The sequence below is a fragment of the Rhineura floridana genome, chromosome 15, assembly GCF_030035675.1.
Source record: "Rhineura floridana isolate rRhiFlo1 chromosome 15, rRhiFlo1.hap2, whole genome shotgun sequence".
NCBI lineage: Eukaryota > Metazoa > Chordata > Lepidosauria > Squamata > Rhineuridae > Rhineura > Rhineura floridana.
In genome coordinates, this window is record NC_084494.1 from 5,446,633 (window position 1) to 5,463,418 (window position 16,786).

Genomic DNA, 16,786 nt, shown 5'->3' on the forward strand with positions numbered 1-16,786 from the left:
TCAGATGGGTATCAGGAGGCCTGAGGAAATGCCAACATTTCCAGAAGTATATAGAAAAAATAGAAAAATGAAGACTGCTCAGTGGCCACAGAGTAATTACTAACTCTTGTGGGGGGGGGTGATGGGAAACAGGGGGGGAGGAAAAACATCATGGAGCATCTTGCACTCCACACTGCACCACTTTGTTGCAGGTTGCACTTGTGTACAACTAATTACACTTTCAAAAGTTCAACAAAGACAAAGAGGACAGTTTGCCCAAAAGAGGGCATAGCTATCCTCTCGTGAAACTTCACAAATGTAGCCATCATCAGCTTTAAGCTTTGCTTATAGTTATCTGGCTTTCCCAGTGAGTTTATTTATGTTTCTTTAGAGCTGAAGCTCAAGACACATCTTAGCAGCCATGCCCTCTGATTCCAGTTGTTAGGGTGTGGGCTGGGCTGTGGTTGCACAGTGGTAAGGGAGAGGCACTCTGCACACACTCAAATGCAGCTTTTATTTTATTTTTTACAATCATTTACACCTCACCTTTCAAGATAACTTTCTAAAGTGGCTTATACTAAGAGTAAAAAACAATGAAAAGGAACATCAGAAAATACATCCACAGAAGAACTCTAGGTGTTAGCCCAGACCTGCCTTCCTCAACTTCATGCTCTCCATCCTATTCTTTCTACTCGCCATTCTGATCTCAACTACTGATGGGCCAGACAGCAGGGCTACTGACGTCAAGCTTCAGGCTTGGGCAGGTTCATATGGGCCTATGCAGGCCTTCAGGTGATGCTGTTTGGGGCTTTAGAGTTCAGCGCCTGCCGAGCCTTCACAGTGAAAGAAAGTGAGCTCTCCTGCTTACTTCCATCGTCTTTCCCTACTGTCACACCTCACAGCTTTGCACGTGCCCGACTAGCAAGAAGGAAGAAACACTTCGCTCACATCCATTTGCAGCAAGTTATTCTTTGGGGCACTTTGAACAACTCCTATCCTAGTTTAAAGAGATCCTGATCTCATGTCTACTGTGAAGGCACCCTTAGAAATCCTAAAGGTTCCATTGTGGACTGGCTGACAAGGGCATTCCAGGGCAAACTGGATGATCAAAGGCTGAAAGTGGTGCCAGGGATGAAGGAACATGATACTTTCCCATCAGGCCATCATAGCTGCAAGCTTGCATGAGTCCACTGGGCACCTCTCCAAAAGATGCTCTGTGTCCTAAGAGTGGAGCCAGCATCAGTATGGATAATTGTTGCCTTCCATAAATTCCTCCTTTTCCAAGATGGTTCTCATGGTGTCTCATGTACAGACCCAGCTATGCAGAGTGTAATTCCCAAAGCTGTCAGTAGCATTCCCAGCACAGCCCCTAGAGGAAGAAAACAAGCAGAAAATAAGCTGCCGAAGCCCTGAAACTGCTCAGAGATGCCATTTGCTCTGGAAGAGAGGTGACATCCTTTTATAAGCAAATCCTGTTTGTCCTCTGTGAAGAAATACAATTTATTTCTTATTTATTTATTTATTTCATTAAACTTATAGACCGCCCCATAGCCGAAGCTCTCTGGGCGGTTCACAAGACAAGAAATAGCAAAGTACAAGACATGTATCAATATAAAACATATAAAAAGTTAAAAATTATTAAAAATTAAAACAATGTCAGCGTATACTAAACATAATTAATTAAAAAGCCTGGGTGAAAAGAAAAGTTTTGACCTGGCACCGAAAAGATATTAACGATGGCGCCAGGCGTATTTCCTCCGGGAGATCGTTCCACAGTTCGGGGGCCACCACAGAAAAGGCCCTTTTCCGCGTTGCCATCCTCCGAGCTTCCCTATGAGTAGGAACTCGGAGGAGGGTCTTTGATGATGAACGTAGTGTACGGGCAGGTTCATAACGTGGGAGGTGTTCCAACAGGTATTGTGGTCCTATGCCGTGTAAGGCTTTATAGGTCAAAACCAGCACTTTGAACCGGGTCTGGAAACAAATAGGCAGCCAGTGCAAGCGGGCCAGAGTCAGTGTTATATGGTCGGACCGTCTGGTCCCCGTTAACAATCTGGCCGCTGCATTCTGCACAAGCTGCAATTTCCGAACCGTCTTCAGAGGCAGCCCCACGTAGAGCACATTGCAGTAATCTAATTTCGAGGTTACCAGCGCATGAACTACTGAAGTGAGGTTCTCTCTGTCCAGATAGGGGCGCAGCTGGGCCACCAGCCGAAGCTGGTAGAAAGCACCCTGTGCCACCGAGGCTATCTGAGCCTCGAGTGACGGGGATGGGTCTAAAAGAACTCCCAAGCTACGAACCTGTTCCTTCAGGGGGAGTGCAACCCCATCCAGAACAGGTCGAACATCCCCCATCCCGTCAGGAGAACCACCCACCAGCAGCATCTCAGTCTTATCTGGATTAAGTCTCAGTTTGTTAGCTCTTATTCAGTCCATTGTCGCAGCTAGACATCGGTTCAGCACGCCGACAGGCTCACCTGAAGATGAAAAGGAGAAATAGAGCTGCGTGTCATCAGCATACTGATGACAGCGCACTCCAAAACTCCTGATGACCGCACCCAACGGCTTCATATAATAATAATAATAATAATTTAATTTATGTGTCGCCTATCTGGCCAATGGTCACTCTAGGCGACGTACAAATCAGTTGCAGTAAATGCAGCACAATAATGCTTACATTAACACAGCTGGGAGAAAAAAGCATTATATAGATATTAAAAAGCATGGGGGACAGAACTGACCCCTGTGGGACTCCATATTGGAGGTCCCAGGGTGCCGAGCAATGCTCCCCAAGCACTACCCTCTGGAGACGACCCACCAAATAGGGGCGGAACCACTGCCACGCAGTACCGCCCACTCCCAGATCAGTGAGTCGTCCCAGAAGGATACCATGGTCGATGGTATCAAAAGCCGCTGAGAGGTCAAGGAGAATCAGCAGGGTTGCACTCCCCCTGTCTGCCTCCCGACAAAGGTCATCATACAGGGCGACCAAGGCTGTCTCCGTGCCGAACCCGGGTCTAAAACCTGACTGAAATGGATCCAGATAATCGGTGTCATCCAAGAGTGTCTGGAGCTGGTTGGCAACCACTCGTTCTAGGACCTTGCCCAGGAATGGAACATTAGCTACCGGCCTATGGTTGTTAAAGTTTTCCGGGTCCAGGGACGTTTTCTTCAGGAGTGGTCTCACTATCGCCTCTTTCAGGGGGCCAGGGACCACTCCCTCCTGCAGTGAAGCGTTAATCACTGCCCTGGCCCAACCGGCTGTTCCATTCCTGCTAGCTTTTATTAGCCAAGAAGGGCAAGGATCCAATTTAGAAGTAGTCGCTCACACCAGTCCAAGCACCTTGTCAACGTCCTCAAGCTGTACCAACTGAAACTCATCCAAAGAATTAGGACACTGTAGTAGCCTGAGATGGGGTATTTGCAGCCGTCCAACAGTTCCTAAGGCCTTATCAGGCCAGCTGGGGCTGAAAGAGTTTGCATCTAATCAGGAAGTGAGAGACCTACTTGCACCGCCAATGTCTTCCCCGAGAACTTTCCCTGTTGCTAACGTGAAGACCAGAGCCAAGGAGTTGCAAAGAGGCACAGCCAAGGTCAGGTCTGAAACGGAAGAGGGAAAGGTTAGCTTTGGATCATCTGATCCCATCAAACAAAAATGACACAAGGCTCTGTGAGGGGAATGATCCAACCGTAAACAGAAAAGCCTGCAGTGACTTATGTAAGTGAGGGTGCTTTCAGAGATGGGGGCAGGCAACAAGGTGTTTTGTGTTTTTTTAAACGTACTGGATTTTCCTCAAGAAGGGTAAATCCAGATTAAATGCTTGAAAAATATGGGCTGGCATTTTGATGCCAGACATACCATGTGGATGCTGCAAAATCTTGGATGTGTGAGGAGCACTCATCCCACAGTCAACACCCATCTGCAAGCACCCTAAGGCAGCCACAGTGCTTTTGGCTTGGTCTATACAGGAGCGGAATGAGATGATAGAAAGTGTGCAGGCGGCAGAGTGGAAGATACCACTTCAGGCTGCAGGTGGGGGATGTCATTTGTGAATGCTGCCGTATGTGAAAAATGTCCTGTGAGTAAGCAAACCGAAAATTAGGGGGAGCTTCTAGTAAGCTCACTTCTTGCTGAGTTCGTTCTCCTGGTGCAAGTAGTTTTTGTTCTTGTTTTTTACACAGGGGACTATTCAAAAAGGGCATCCCTCACCTGCAGTCTGTTCTGTTTGCAGCAGACTTTTTGATTGGGTCACAAAACAGTTATCAAGACTCAACTGTCTGCATCTCTACCCCAAATCCCACTCGCATCCTCCATAAGCAGAAATTAAGGACCAACCTGTGGATGCTAAAGTAAGGTAGAAGACAAAAGAGCCACACTGGTTGAGCACAAATGGCACCACATACTGCAAAAGAGGGGGGGGGGAAACAGGATAGCATGGTCAGACCTCCAGGCTCACTGGATTTGAAGTGACATGGTACAAGAAGATCCTGACAAGGCCTTAGGAACTGTTGGGCGGCTGCAAATATCCCATCTCAGGCTACTACAGTGTTCTTCAATCTTGGTTCCCCAGATGCTGTTGGACTACAACTCCCATCATCCCCAGCTGGTTTAGCCAAGGGTCAGGGATGATGGGATTTGCAGCCCAACAATATCTGGCAAGCCAAGGTTGAAAAACACTGGACTACTGTAATGTATTGTACATAGGGCTATCCTTGCTAAGAAGCTGCAGCTGATTCAAAATACTGCATAGCAGACAGGATTTTAACTGGGATGGTTCACTGGGAACACACTGGACTAGTTTTGAAAGATCTTCACTGGCTACCAGTTCCTTTCCTAGCCCAATTCAAGGTGCTGGTTTCAACCTTTAAGGCCCTGGGATCTGATTATTTTAAAAACATCTGATCCTGTATCACCTCTAAAAGCAAGTAGCATCTTGCCCAGAAGTTAAGCTCTTCCACTGAAGTTCTCTGGAAAGTGCTCGCACCATCAGAGATCAGGCAGGTGACAACAACTTTTTCCATCTGTGGTGCCCCAGCTATGAAACACTCTCCCCCAAAAGGCAAATTTTGTGCCTACTTTACTATCTTTCATGCATCAAGTTAAAACATTTTTTATTATCAGGCATTTAAACATCCCATGTTTTAAAACACTGAGTAGTTTGTAAATTTTTCTACTCTGCTGTTTTATGGTTGCAATGCTTTAGTAGTGTTTTGAATTATGGTATATTATATATATGTGTGTTTATTGCAGTTAATCTATTGTGTTTTAAGTGACATCACAAATTCCCTTAGGATACAATTTCATGAAGAGCAATTTACAAATATAAAACAAATACATTTTGGGGTAAGAAACTTATGTGTGTGGTACATAGCTTTGGGCATTTCTTGACCTATTTCAATGTGGTTCCCAACGCATGTTTAGGACTGAAACCGCTTTCATCAGGTGGACTACACCAGGGTTGGACTGGGTGGCCCGGTTGACTCTCCTAGACCTTTTCAGCTTTCAGCATCATTGACGTTTGGATCATCCAACTGGGATGGGAACTGGCACCATACTTGGGTGACCCCATTTCTACCTGACTGACTTTAGTCCAAGAGGATGGCTGCTGTGCCCAAAGGCACCTCTTGGCCGTGGCATTTTAATTGTGGTCTGCCCCCCCCCAATCCATTCGCTTCAGGGGGCTTTCTTGATGGCCTTTAGGCACGACTGAAAACTGCCATTACTCAAGCGTTAATGGTATTTTCTTAGTATGTTTAACACATTTTACATCTTTATGTAAACTGCTGCTGATGTTCTGTCTTTATTGTTTTTGTGGCAGTTTGCTGCTACTTCTGCTTTTTATAGCTTATTAATTTCATTTCTTGTATGGTTTTTTAAATTTTATTGTCAGCTGCCTTGGGAACTAAGCCTGAGAGATGGGACACAAATACATAATGAGAAAACTGTGCAAGGCTTGATTCGAATACGAGACAGTGTGGGGAGTGAGAGGCTGCCGAATAATGCTCTGGGTCCAACAAAGCTCAATCCACAAGCCAAACTCTCTTCTTTGTTAGCATTCACTATATATTGTTAGTACAAAATATTTGGCATCAATAGTGGCAAGCACAGAACCCCTTTCATTTCCAGAAACTGCAAATAACGTTAAAGTCAGAGAACATCCTGCTGCTCATTGAGACCAAGCTGTTGGCTTTCCCAACACCTACTCACCCACCCACCCTCTCTCTCTTTCTCTCAAAAATGGTCTCCCTATTTCAAGCTCAGAGGAGAAGGAAAGTCTGATCCTACACATGCTTGCTTGGAAAGAAGTCCCACTGAGTGAATTGGGGCTGAATCTGAGCATATGCATTGGATTGCAGCCCTCAAAGAAATATCTGGAAGAAGCTACCAAAGAAGATTTGGGAAAGTGCCAAATACCTTGTAATTGAGACAAAGGAATTTCATTTCCGCCACCAGCTGTAGGGATTGGCTCTCTCTCTTCACTCGCTCCAGACCCTCGGTGCCCCTTTTCAAAAACGGATTGGTTCCTCCCCAAAGAACTGACACCAAGACCAAAGCAGCAACTTCACCTGTAACAACACAACATGCTAATCACTACAACAGCCCAGCAATTGTTTAGAATAATTTTTCAAAGCCAAAGTTTGTTTTACTTTTCTCACCTTTCCAACACATGATTATTGGTGAAATGCGGATTCTAGCATGTCTTAGGTTGGCTATGCTCCTCTGCACTTACTCAGTGACTGGGAGTACAGAATTTAGAAGTGGGTCTCAAAGCGTTGTATAGGGCTGGCTCTTACGCGCACATCATCATTTGACCTCTCTCTCTGTGCATATACCAGGGGTGGCTAACCTGTGTCCCCCACCCCCCGGGAAGTTGCTGAACTACAACCCCCATCAGCCCCTGCCAACACGGCCAATGATCAAGACCAGAGCTTGGAAAAGTTACTGTTTTGAATTACAACTCCCATCAGCCCAATCCAGTGGCCATGCTGGCTGGGGCTGATGAGAGTTGTAGTTTTAAAAAGTAACTTTTCCAAGCTCTGATCAAGACTGCAGCCTTTCCCATCCCTTTGGGTCCCCAGATGTTGCTGGACTACAATTCCCATTACCTCTGACCATTGGCCATGTGGGGTGGGGCTGATGGGAGTTGGAGTCCAACGATATCTGGGGAATCAAAGGGTTGGGAAAGGCTAGTCTAGAGAATGAGGGACACTGCAGTTCAGCAGCATCTGGAGGGCCACGAGGAGTGAACCACCCCTAGGTTATGCTTACTGCCAAGCCGAACTTGTGAACACGCTCCACAAGCTGTATTTGGGGTGGGTGGGAGCTCAACCGCCCCCCACTACCACTTTGGGGTGGCACCAGAGCCCCTCCCCTTTCTCCTCGTGGACGATCAACATTGCACACTGCGGCGTCAGCATATTAGAAAATGAGACGCCCCAAAGCAACCTGTCTCCCTCCCCCACGCAAAAATATTACTGAACTACATTGGCCATGCTGACTGGGGCTGGAGGGAGTCCCACAACACTTTATTATTTCCTTTATTTACTATATTGCATTTATATCCCACCTCTTCTCCAAGAGCTCAAGGTGGCGTACATGATTCTCTCCCCTTCTAATTTAATCCCTGCAACAACCCTGTGAGGTAGGTTAGGCTGAGAGGCAGTGACTGGCCCGAGGTCACCCAGTGAGCTTCATGCCTGAGTGGGGATTCGAACCCTGGTCTCCCAGGTCCAAGTCCAGGTTAGCCACCCGTGCCCTAGAGGGCCCTTGGCAGGCAGAATGGAGGCCTGTGCCACCTCCTCCCCGCCCTCAGCGCAGCGTCGTGAGCGTTTACTCAGAAGTCGCCCCACCCCTGGTTATTGGGTCCCACTGAGGGCAGCCGTTCGCGCCACCCCCTCCCCCCTTATTTCTAGGGCACCGGAAGCAGTTTCCTCACCCAGCGAAGCCATGGCGACCATAGAGTCACGAAAACATGCCCAGATTTGCCGGTACTAAACGGAAGGCGGCCATTAGCAACCGCGGCTCCCTTAGACGGGACGTCGCTCTACCTACGCAACTCTCTGATTTCGACCTTCTGTTCCTATCTCTATGGTCTCAAAGGGCTCGGGCACTAATTTCTTTCTCACTCGATACTCCCGCCTTCCTTGGACGACGGGTGGAGGAGGGCACCATGGAGGGCGGTACACCGGATACTCATTCTTGCCATCACGCAGACGCAACAAGAGCGGGATTTTGTTTGCTTCTGAATGTCACCTTTAGTCTTCTTGGACCCGCCAAACGGAAACGAAACCCGAGGAGAGTTTCTCTCACCTTTCCTATCTCTATAATTCCGTTCCCGCGTTTTTCCTTCCGGCTCGATCCCGGAAGTGGTTCCGTTTGCCTTTTCCGATCGCGCTGCTTGCCTCTCCTCTTCCCGGCCTTTCATCGCTGCCGCCGCAATGGTGAGGCTCTCTTTCTCCTTCGCCGCCCTCCGGTCTCCTTCGTGACTTTCCCTAATTGACTGCTTGTATACACGCTTCTAAGGCTGCAATCCAATTTCATGTCTACTCAGAAGTAAACTCCATTGGGTTCAATGGGACTTACTCCCAAGTAAGAGTGTATTGGATTGAAGCCTAACCCTGTAAATGGGGCTCTTATGCTCACCTTTTGAGCCCCGCCTTTCGGAAACCCCTGGGGTGGGGTGAGGGTTGATATTCTCCCCCGCCCACAAACACGGACCACCCACTTTCTCAGATACTCCCGAGGCTGGGTTGCTTCCTTTACTCTATAGGTTTAGAAATTAGCAGCATCTGGCCCGTTCCCCTCTGTGGGGCCGTGTCGGGGGGGGGGTTGCGATGCTATTGGAAATCCAATGTTTCCTCACCTCCCTCCCTCCCTCCCTCCCTCCCTTTGCTTGCCAAACCGAAATGGCCTCAACCTAGAGAGCTTCCTTTCTTTTTTAAAATCTTCTATTTTAATTTTTTTTTACTAACTGTACGTCGCTTTGAGTGCACCTGTTTGTGTAGAAAAGCGACTCACAAATCTAATAAATAAATACATAAATTTCTAGATCTGGCCTCCCTCACATTTTATGTCCTCTTGATTTCTCTCTGAAAAGTGTTGAACAAAAGTGTCTTTCCAACCCGTTATTGTTCACACTCAAGTGTGCCTTGCCTTCACCTTCATTTAGAACTAGAATATCAGTTCCCAGTTCAAATTACTTTTTCTCTATGCCTCCCCCTCACTCCACCTACGCTAGCCTTTTCCAGGATCTAGATCTCAAGATGTTGCTGATCTACAACTCCCATCAGCCCCAGCCAGAATGGCCAATGGTCAGGAATGATGGGAAATATAGCCCATCAACATCTGGGGACCCAAAGGCTTGGAAAAGCTGCCCTAAACAATTGCATAATCAACCTCTTCATGATAGTTTGCAGTCCCGTTACAGACCCTATTCTTGAAGACTAAGTAGACGAATAGCTACTTGTGTAACAAATGTTATAGTTTGTAGATTAATTTAACTTTGTTCTGTTTGTTCTTTTCTTTTTCCTTTCCTTTTTAATTTTTTTCTTTTCCTTTTTTAAAAATTTAATTTGTTACTAATTGTAATGTTGAAATAAAATAAAAGAATGTGATTTTGAAAAATAAAAATAAATAAAATGGTGGCTGTAAACAGAATCAAATGCAAATAAAATGAAAATCAAATAAAAGTTCTACAGCCTGGCATTCAGTTCAACAACCAAGGAACGTGTAATCTTTTTTTTAAAAATCTTTCTTTCCAGAAACCCATCCTGCTGCAAGGCCACGAGAGATCGATTACTCAGATCAAATATAACAGGGAAGGAGACTTGCTATTCACAGTAGCTAAAGATCCGGTATGTTTTCCTTGAACTGTTCTTTTCTACACATTTCTCCTTTTTCATAGTGATATCTTCTTGCCACCTTTACAAAGTCAGTAAAAAACTGAGAAGAACAAAAGGGGGGTATTGATTATAGCTAGAAGTACCTTTGGTCACTTCCATCCTTTGTGCCTGTATCTTTTCCCTTCCTGGAAAGCGGATACTTGGCCACTGTCATTCATGTCTCAGCAACTGAGGATCAGCAGCTATAACGCACTAAATTTATATGGCTGGCCTTGAAAAAGGTTCCAAAGCTTCAGATGGTGTAGAATGGTGCCGCTGATGTCTTTATGGAGCAGAGGAAGTGAGGAGGTACCCAACGTGTGTAGTTGCAACGGCACGTTTGTCTTACGGCTCCAGGTCAAGATGCTGGTGTTGAGCTTACAAAGATTTTCACGGCTTAGGGTCTGTATATTTCACTGAGCTTTGCTCCCCATCTAAAACTATGCAGATCTGCTTAACAAGCCTTGCTCACAAGGACTGCTTTTTACAGGAAATAACAATGATTTCAGGACTTTAGCTGCAGTGACTCCAAGGCCATGGAGCACACTTCTAGTGAATTTGCTTAGGCTTCTAGAAAAAGAACACACTTGATTCAGTTGCATTCCAAGGGTGAATGAAGTCACAGGGAGTATTTCTATTACCATTGGGGCATGCGTGTATTGATAGAATACTGTGTGTGTTGTAATTTCTATGTTAGGCTTTTTGAAACATTCTGTAAACTGTCAGACATTTTGCTTTTATACCTGGCTTTTGTTTTGCTGCAACAGAAGATTGGGCTGTATTTCATGCAAGTCCTACTCAAAGTAGACCTATTGAAGTTAATAGACCTGATTAACTTAGGTTCATTAGTTTCAGTGCGTCTAGTATGGGTAGGACTTAGTTGAATATAACCCATTGTTTTCTGTATAGCATGTTATGTTTGTGTCTCTTTGAGAGCAAATGTATTGCTGGTTTCTAGTTGACTAGATAAACAGTTCTCCCAGTGCTTTTAATAAAGTGGCCTCTGTGTATTCTTCTTTTACCAGATCGTTAACGTTTGGTACTCTGTCAACGGGGAGAGACTTGGCACTTACAATGGACATACTGGGGCTGTCTGGTGTGTGGATGCTGACTGTATCCTTTGGTTGTAGAAATCAGTGTTTCAGGGCATATTAAACGGAGATAATTGGAAGAGAACATTTCATCGAGTAGCCAGTGCGGTATCCTCCAGAAATTGCTGATGATTGGGGCTGCTGCAAGTTGAGTCCAACAACATATCTTGGGAACTGTGGTGGCTGGGCATAGAGTTGTGATGGCCCAGAAAAAAACCCAGAAAATTGTTTTTTACCACCACCACCCCATTTGCCCCCAATTTTTCTCTTTTTTCCCAGGCTTTCACATCTCTAGCTGGGTTGCGCATTAATGCACATGCTGCTTTGGACTAATTTACCCATTTTGTGGAATTTTGGTGGTTGAGTAACTGCCCATTACATGAAAGAGACAAAAAGGACCATAGTGCTTGACTTTTGTAAGGTAATAACCCACTTCATGAGATGCAGGAGTTAGAATGAAAGACTGGTGAGTTTGTACGTACACAAACATGACTTAAAATGTAGTGGCAAATGAAACCAGTTAATTATGGGGTAAGAATAACCTCACAGAACATCTTTGGGTTTGGTTTATCTGACGGCAGAAGGCTCCAGCACTCTGATGAGCCACATTTGGAGATTCATTGTGTTTGGATATTTGTTGCAAGTGATACATATTGTCTTGGGGTTCCTTGACTGCTCTTTCAGGGGACACGAAGCATGTTCTTACAGGCTCTGCAGACAACAGCTGCCGGCTCTGGGACTGTGAGACAGGTAGAACTTGAAACAAAAGCCCTTGGGGTGTGATGGGAGTACTGTGAGTAGTGAATAACAGATGGCTGGGGCCGATGGGAGTTGTAATCCAGAACATCTGGAGGGTGCAAGGTTGGGGAAAGGTTGGATTAAACCTATTGACCTGAGGCTGATTTGGGAGCAGGCCCCACTTGAACTGATTTCGTCTTACCTCTGTGTAAACCTGCATAGGATTAAGCTCCAAGCCTGGCAGGCAATTCTCTGGTAATGAGAGATTGGCCACAGCTCACAGGCTTTGCACCAATAGATCCCAGCATCTGTCCTCAACATGTCTCGTTCAGAGATCTCTGGTAACAGCACTGGGAAAGCTGCATCTCCCTATCCCACTCCTCTGCCTGCGGCCTTGGAGAGCTGGTTGCAGCAAACACTACATGGCTTAGATGAACTCGGTACACAGTACATATTTTCACGTGAGCTGGTTTTATACGATTTGTCTAGGGAAGCAGCTTGCTCTGGTCAAGACCAGCTCAGCCGTCCGAACCTGTGGCTTTGACTTTGGAGGCAACATCATCATGTTTTCCACGGACAAGCAAATGGGCTACCAATGTTTTGTGAGCTTCTTTGACCTCCGCGACTCCAGCCAGATTGGTGAGGCCACCAGGTGGAAGAGTGGCAGTTTGGATTGGCAACTGCCTTTCCGTGCCCTCATGTTTAGCGTTTCTGAATCTCCCCTTTCTTTCTCCACAGAGGACAATGAGCCATACATGAAGATACCCTGTAGCGAGTCTAAAATCACTAGCGCCGTTTGGGGTCCTCTTGGGGAATTCATCATTGCAGGGCACGAGAATGGGGAGCTGAACCAGTTCAGCGCGAAGGTTAGTCTGGGTTGGGACCATGCCCCACAGCTGGTAACCAAAGGACAAGCCACCTCCCACTCTCCAGAATAGAGGAGTTTTTTTCCTCCGGTGTGCTTTGCAGTCCTGTTGAATTAATGCTTTTTTTTTTCTGGCTCTTTTAAAAATAAAATCACAATTGTGAATGAATTGCTGTTTTTAAGTTTAAAATTTTGTATTGTTTTTCTCACTCTTATTGTTATTGCCCAAAGCAGCAGTCGAAAAATATTTTTCAATAAATATTGCTTACCATTGTAACCACCCTCTGAGGTTAACTTGATAGAAAGGCAATAACTATCCCAAGGCCAAGCCATGAGCTTTGCGGAGGGCTCATGGAGTCTGATAGTGGCTTCATCCCAAGCTGACAGTTGTCATTTCAAGAGCGCTCCAAGGAAGAACTTGTTCAAAAAGTGTCCCTTGCTCTGTGATTGGTGCTTTCTCGTTTGTCACGCCTTGTCTGTGCAGAATGCTGCTTTTGGGAACATTCGTGACAGCTGCCCTAGTGTGGTAGCTCAAAGGGTGAGCTGGGTGGCAGTTCACTGTCTTAAGCAAGCCACCATCCTGTCATCCAAGACCTCTCCTGTCTGCAGTGTGGTGATACCACCCTCCCTTATGAGGTTGTTGTATGGGTTACTGAGCTCTTGTATGTGAAATGCCTCAAACACCATAAGTAAGCGCTATCAGTGTTACTGCTACTGTTAATATACATGAAACTTGAGGAAGATGCATTTCCCTCTCCTGTGGTCTGGAGGTGCTTCATTGTCTTCACCTCTTTCTCTTTCCTTCTCAGTCAGGGGAGGTCCTCGTGAACGTCAAGGAGCACACCAAACAGATCAACGACATCCAGACCTCTCGAGACATGACCATGTTCATCACTGCCTCCAAGGACAACACTGCCAAGGTGCATCCCTGACAGAGCAAGTGCCTTCTTTCCCCCTGTTTCACCCTCCAAGTGTCTGCCTTGGAATTTGGGAGGGATGAGCATTTGTCTTGGCCCTCCAGTGCAAAGCCCAGAGGGGCCACTGAGTGAGGCACAAAAAGTTCACCCCTGAAGAAACTTCCCAGATTCTCAGTCCGTGTTTTAGCAGGAAAAGAAGGCTCTGATGTGGTGTGAGATAGTCTTGCGCCAGCACCTTGATTTCCATGTGTGGGAGGGTGGCGCAGCCTGGGGATGCAGGCCTCAGCAGCCCCAACTGTGCATGCACAATTCCTTTCAAAAGAACATGCAGGATACCCCCCTCCCCGTTGCTTTTCCTCCTTTTCTTTCTCTTCTCTCTCCCCCTACCCCAAGTTTACAAATAATTGTATTAATTTTTTTTTAAAAAATAATGAAGGCACTTCAAGCCAAAGAAATGGAATACAAATATTTTACACATTTGCCTGCAGGGTTCTTACCCAGATGCTACCGGAACAAGAAGGGTAGTGCTAGTGGATTCAGGTCTTCTACACGACCACATTTGTACCAAAGAGTAATTTAAAAAAGGAAATAAAAAGTAAAACAAAAAGGAAACAGCTTTTTGCTTGTTTCATCGGTAGTGATAATACGTATTATTTACATCAGTGATCACATGAGCAGCATCCTTACTTTTCACCTGAGCCTCCTGCACTAACAGCAATTCCAAAAAAGCCCTGTCCTGAGATATTCAGCCCCCCAAGAATGAATTAGGCAGATCAAGCAGAATTGCTTATTTGATTTATCGCTTCTGTGCTCAAATCATCAAAGAATTGCTTAAACCAGTGTAATAAATCAGCGCAGATAATGGACATGCCATCAAGTGAGAGGAGCCCTCTTCAGCTTCCAGGCACTGTTTTATGCTTGCAGCAAATGTTGAAGTAGACCACCTACTTCTGCCTGCAAGGGCTGTGCAGCTGAGAAGTCTGTCTTCAGTGCTGAGCTGGTTAGGCTTGATCCTGTGGTTGTATCCAGGGCAGGTGGTGGGGACCTTCAGCGAGGCTGTGACGCCGTGCGCTTTCACGAGAGGCTTGTACCTGCCGTTTGTGCTAAGGTGGCACCTACCAACTGACTTCTCCCTTTGCAGCTGTTTGACTGCACGACGCTTGATCACCTGAAGACATTCCGGACAGAGAGGCCGGTGAACTCTGCAGCCCTCTCACCCATCTTTGATCATGTATGTTGCTGGGCAAGATTGGGTGTCTCTCCCTTGTCGCATGGTGTCACCCCCTTGTGACTAAGAGTTGCGTAGTCCCCCAGAGACTTGTGAAGGATCTTCCCCATGTGAGACGGCAATGCCGGTCTCTATGTCTCTTCCTGAATAGTTACTATTGATTGTGTATTGCCACCTTGCTTCAGTCGGATTGGGGAGGTGGGATTGAGAGATGGAGGGGGCACGTCTGAGGAGTGAATGAGTAAGCAGAGTGCACCATTGGCTGGGGTTTCCCAATTCCCAACAGCTTGGAGGCACCCGGATGGGCCAGAGCGTAGAGGATTTGTTATTGTCCCTCTTTGTCTGGGTGCTCGACAGTTCCTGGGACTGGGATGGGCCCTGGAACTTCAGTACATGGCCTGTTTTGCTCTAAGGTAGTAAAGATGTCAAGTCTTGGGCTCTGACACCTGCCCTGGGTCCCTGGCCTATCGCCTCATTACAAATACTGTTTGACTGAAGTGCCTCCCCTCATCCCTGTTCCCTCTCTGACAGGTGGTATTGGGTGGTGGACAGGAAGCCATGGATGTGACGACCACTTCCACCAGGATTGGCAAGTTTGAGGCCAGGTGAGCAAATGTTGGCTTCTCCTGTTCCTGCAAGGTGGGGGAGGGGGCCATGATGCAGTCACGGCTTGCTCAGTTCCCAAGGAAGCAAGCCCTGGTTTCAGGAGGCGAGGGGGCTACCTCTTGACTGATGTATGTTGTAGAGCTCCTCATCTGGGCCTTCCCATCTCATTTGTTGTATACAGTGGTCATCTCACCACCTTTTCCTTCACGGTTCTAGGTACTTCCACTTGGGCGTTGAGGAAGAATTTGGGAGAGTCAAGGGCCACTTTGGGCCCATTAACAGTGTTGCTTTTCACCCTGATGGAAAGAGGTACGGGTGCCAGTATTAACTTGGTGTGGGTGGTGTTTCACCAGGGTGGAATCTAGACCTCCTGAAGTTTAAACTCTTTGTTTTTGCTTTCAGTTACAGCAGCGGTGGTGAGGACGGCTATGTCCGCATCCATTATTTTGACCCCCAGTACTTTGAATTTGAGTTTGAAGTTTGAGTCACCCCTTCCTCTTCCACGTCTTCACTTTTCTACAGTTGCCTTTTGCAATTCCAGCATGGCATGAAGTCCTGCTCGTTCCTGGGTGCGGTTTAATGGAGACACCCAAAGAGAAGCAGAGCATGGTGTGCTGTGGCTGTTCCCTTCTGGGGGCAACCCTGGGGTGTCCACCTTCTTGTCCACTTTTGAGAACAGCTGCTTCCACTGTATTTGGCATATTTATAAAAGTTATACCGAAGAAAATAATAAACTCTCATTTTGTTTCCAGCTACAGTAGGATTGTGTGCAAATTTCGTAGCTGTTTTTGTCGTTACTCTAAATTATTTTTAGGGAGGTTAGCTTAAGGTGCATAGTTGACATGGGCCTTGGAATTGAGCATTAGAATTTGGGTAGCTTTAGGGCAGAATCTTTCTTCCTTTATGAGGGTGCACATAACCCATAGTTAGCAGTATCAGTGTTTATTGGATTTCTTACCTGCCTTTCATTGTAAGGCCCCACAGTGGATTACAATAATATAAAAACAGAATGTTAAAATCAGTCAAAAAATTTACAATCAGAACAGGGTGGCTCCTAATCTATCTGTCTTGGGAGTCAGGGTGCAAAGAGGGTGCATTGTCTTATCATAGAATAGTAAAGATGGAAGGGGCCTATAAGGCCACTGAGTCCAATCCCAACTCAATACAGGAATCCAAATTAAAGCATCCCTAACGGGCCAATCTAGCTGCCTCTTGAAGGCCTCCAGTGTTGGAGAGCCTACCACCTCCCTAGGTCATTGGTTCCATTGTCATACCACTCTAACAGTTAGGAAATTTTCCCTGATGTTCAGCTGAAATCTGGTTTCCTGCAACTTGAGCCCATTATTCCGTGTCCTGCACTCTGGGACAATCAAGAAGAGATCCTGGCCCTCCTCTGTGTGACAACCTGTCAGGTACTTGAACAGTGCTATCTTACCTCCCCATAGTCTTCTCAAGGCTAAGCATGCCCAGGATGAGGGAA

General features: G+C 46.3%; 2 protein-coding genes across 5 annotated transcripts; one reads left to right on the forward strand and one right to left on the reverse strand.

Annotated features, from left to right (window-relative positions):
* Positions 1–474: 474 nt before the first annotated feature.
* On the reverse strand, positions 475–8,468 carry TMEM234 (transmembrane protein 234). Of its 4 annotated transcripts, none has more exons than XM_061597976.1 (5): positions 8,291–8,468; positions 6,395–6,546; positions 4,316–4,382; positions 3,487–3,579; positions 475–1,348 (listed from the first exon to the last, which is right to left on the reverse strand). In XM_061597976.1, the coding sequence occupies exons 1-5, from the start codon at positions 8,403–8,405 to the stop codon at positions 1,272–1,274; spliced, it is 504 nt and encodes a 167-aa protein (XP_061453960.1). In that variant the 5' UTR covers positions 8,406–8,468; the 3' UTR covers positions 475–1,271. The 4 variants fall into 4 exon arrangements, with proteins under 4 accessions (XP_061453960.1, XP_061453962.1, XP_061453961.1 ...); XM_061597978.1 differs by lacking the exon at positions 8,291–8,468 and adding an exon at positions 7,917–8,267; XM_061597977.1 differs by lacking the exon at positions 8,291–8,468 and adding an exon at positions 7,548–7,868.
* Positions 8,316–16,057, forward strand: EIF3I (eukaryotic translation initiation factor 3 subunit I). The gene is made up of 11 exons (XM_061597974.1): positions 8,316–8,421; positions 9,742–9,834; positions 10,887–10,974; positions 11,637–11,702; positions 12,180–12,329; positions 12,429–12,556; positions 13,365–13,475; positions 14,614–14,703; positions 15,232–15,305; positions 15,523–15,615; positions 15,709–16,057. Exons 1-11 carry the CDS (start codon positions 8,419–8,421, stop codon positions 15,788–15,790), a joined length of 978 nt encoding a protein of 325 aa, XP_061453958.1. The 5' UTR covers positions 8,316–8,418; the 3' UTR covers positions 15,791–16,057.
* Positions 16,058–16,786: the final 729 nt, after the last annotated feature.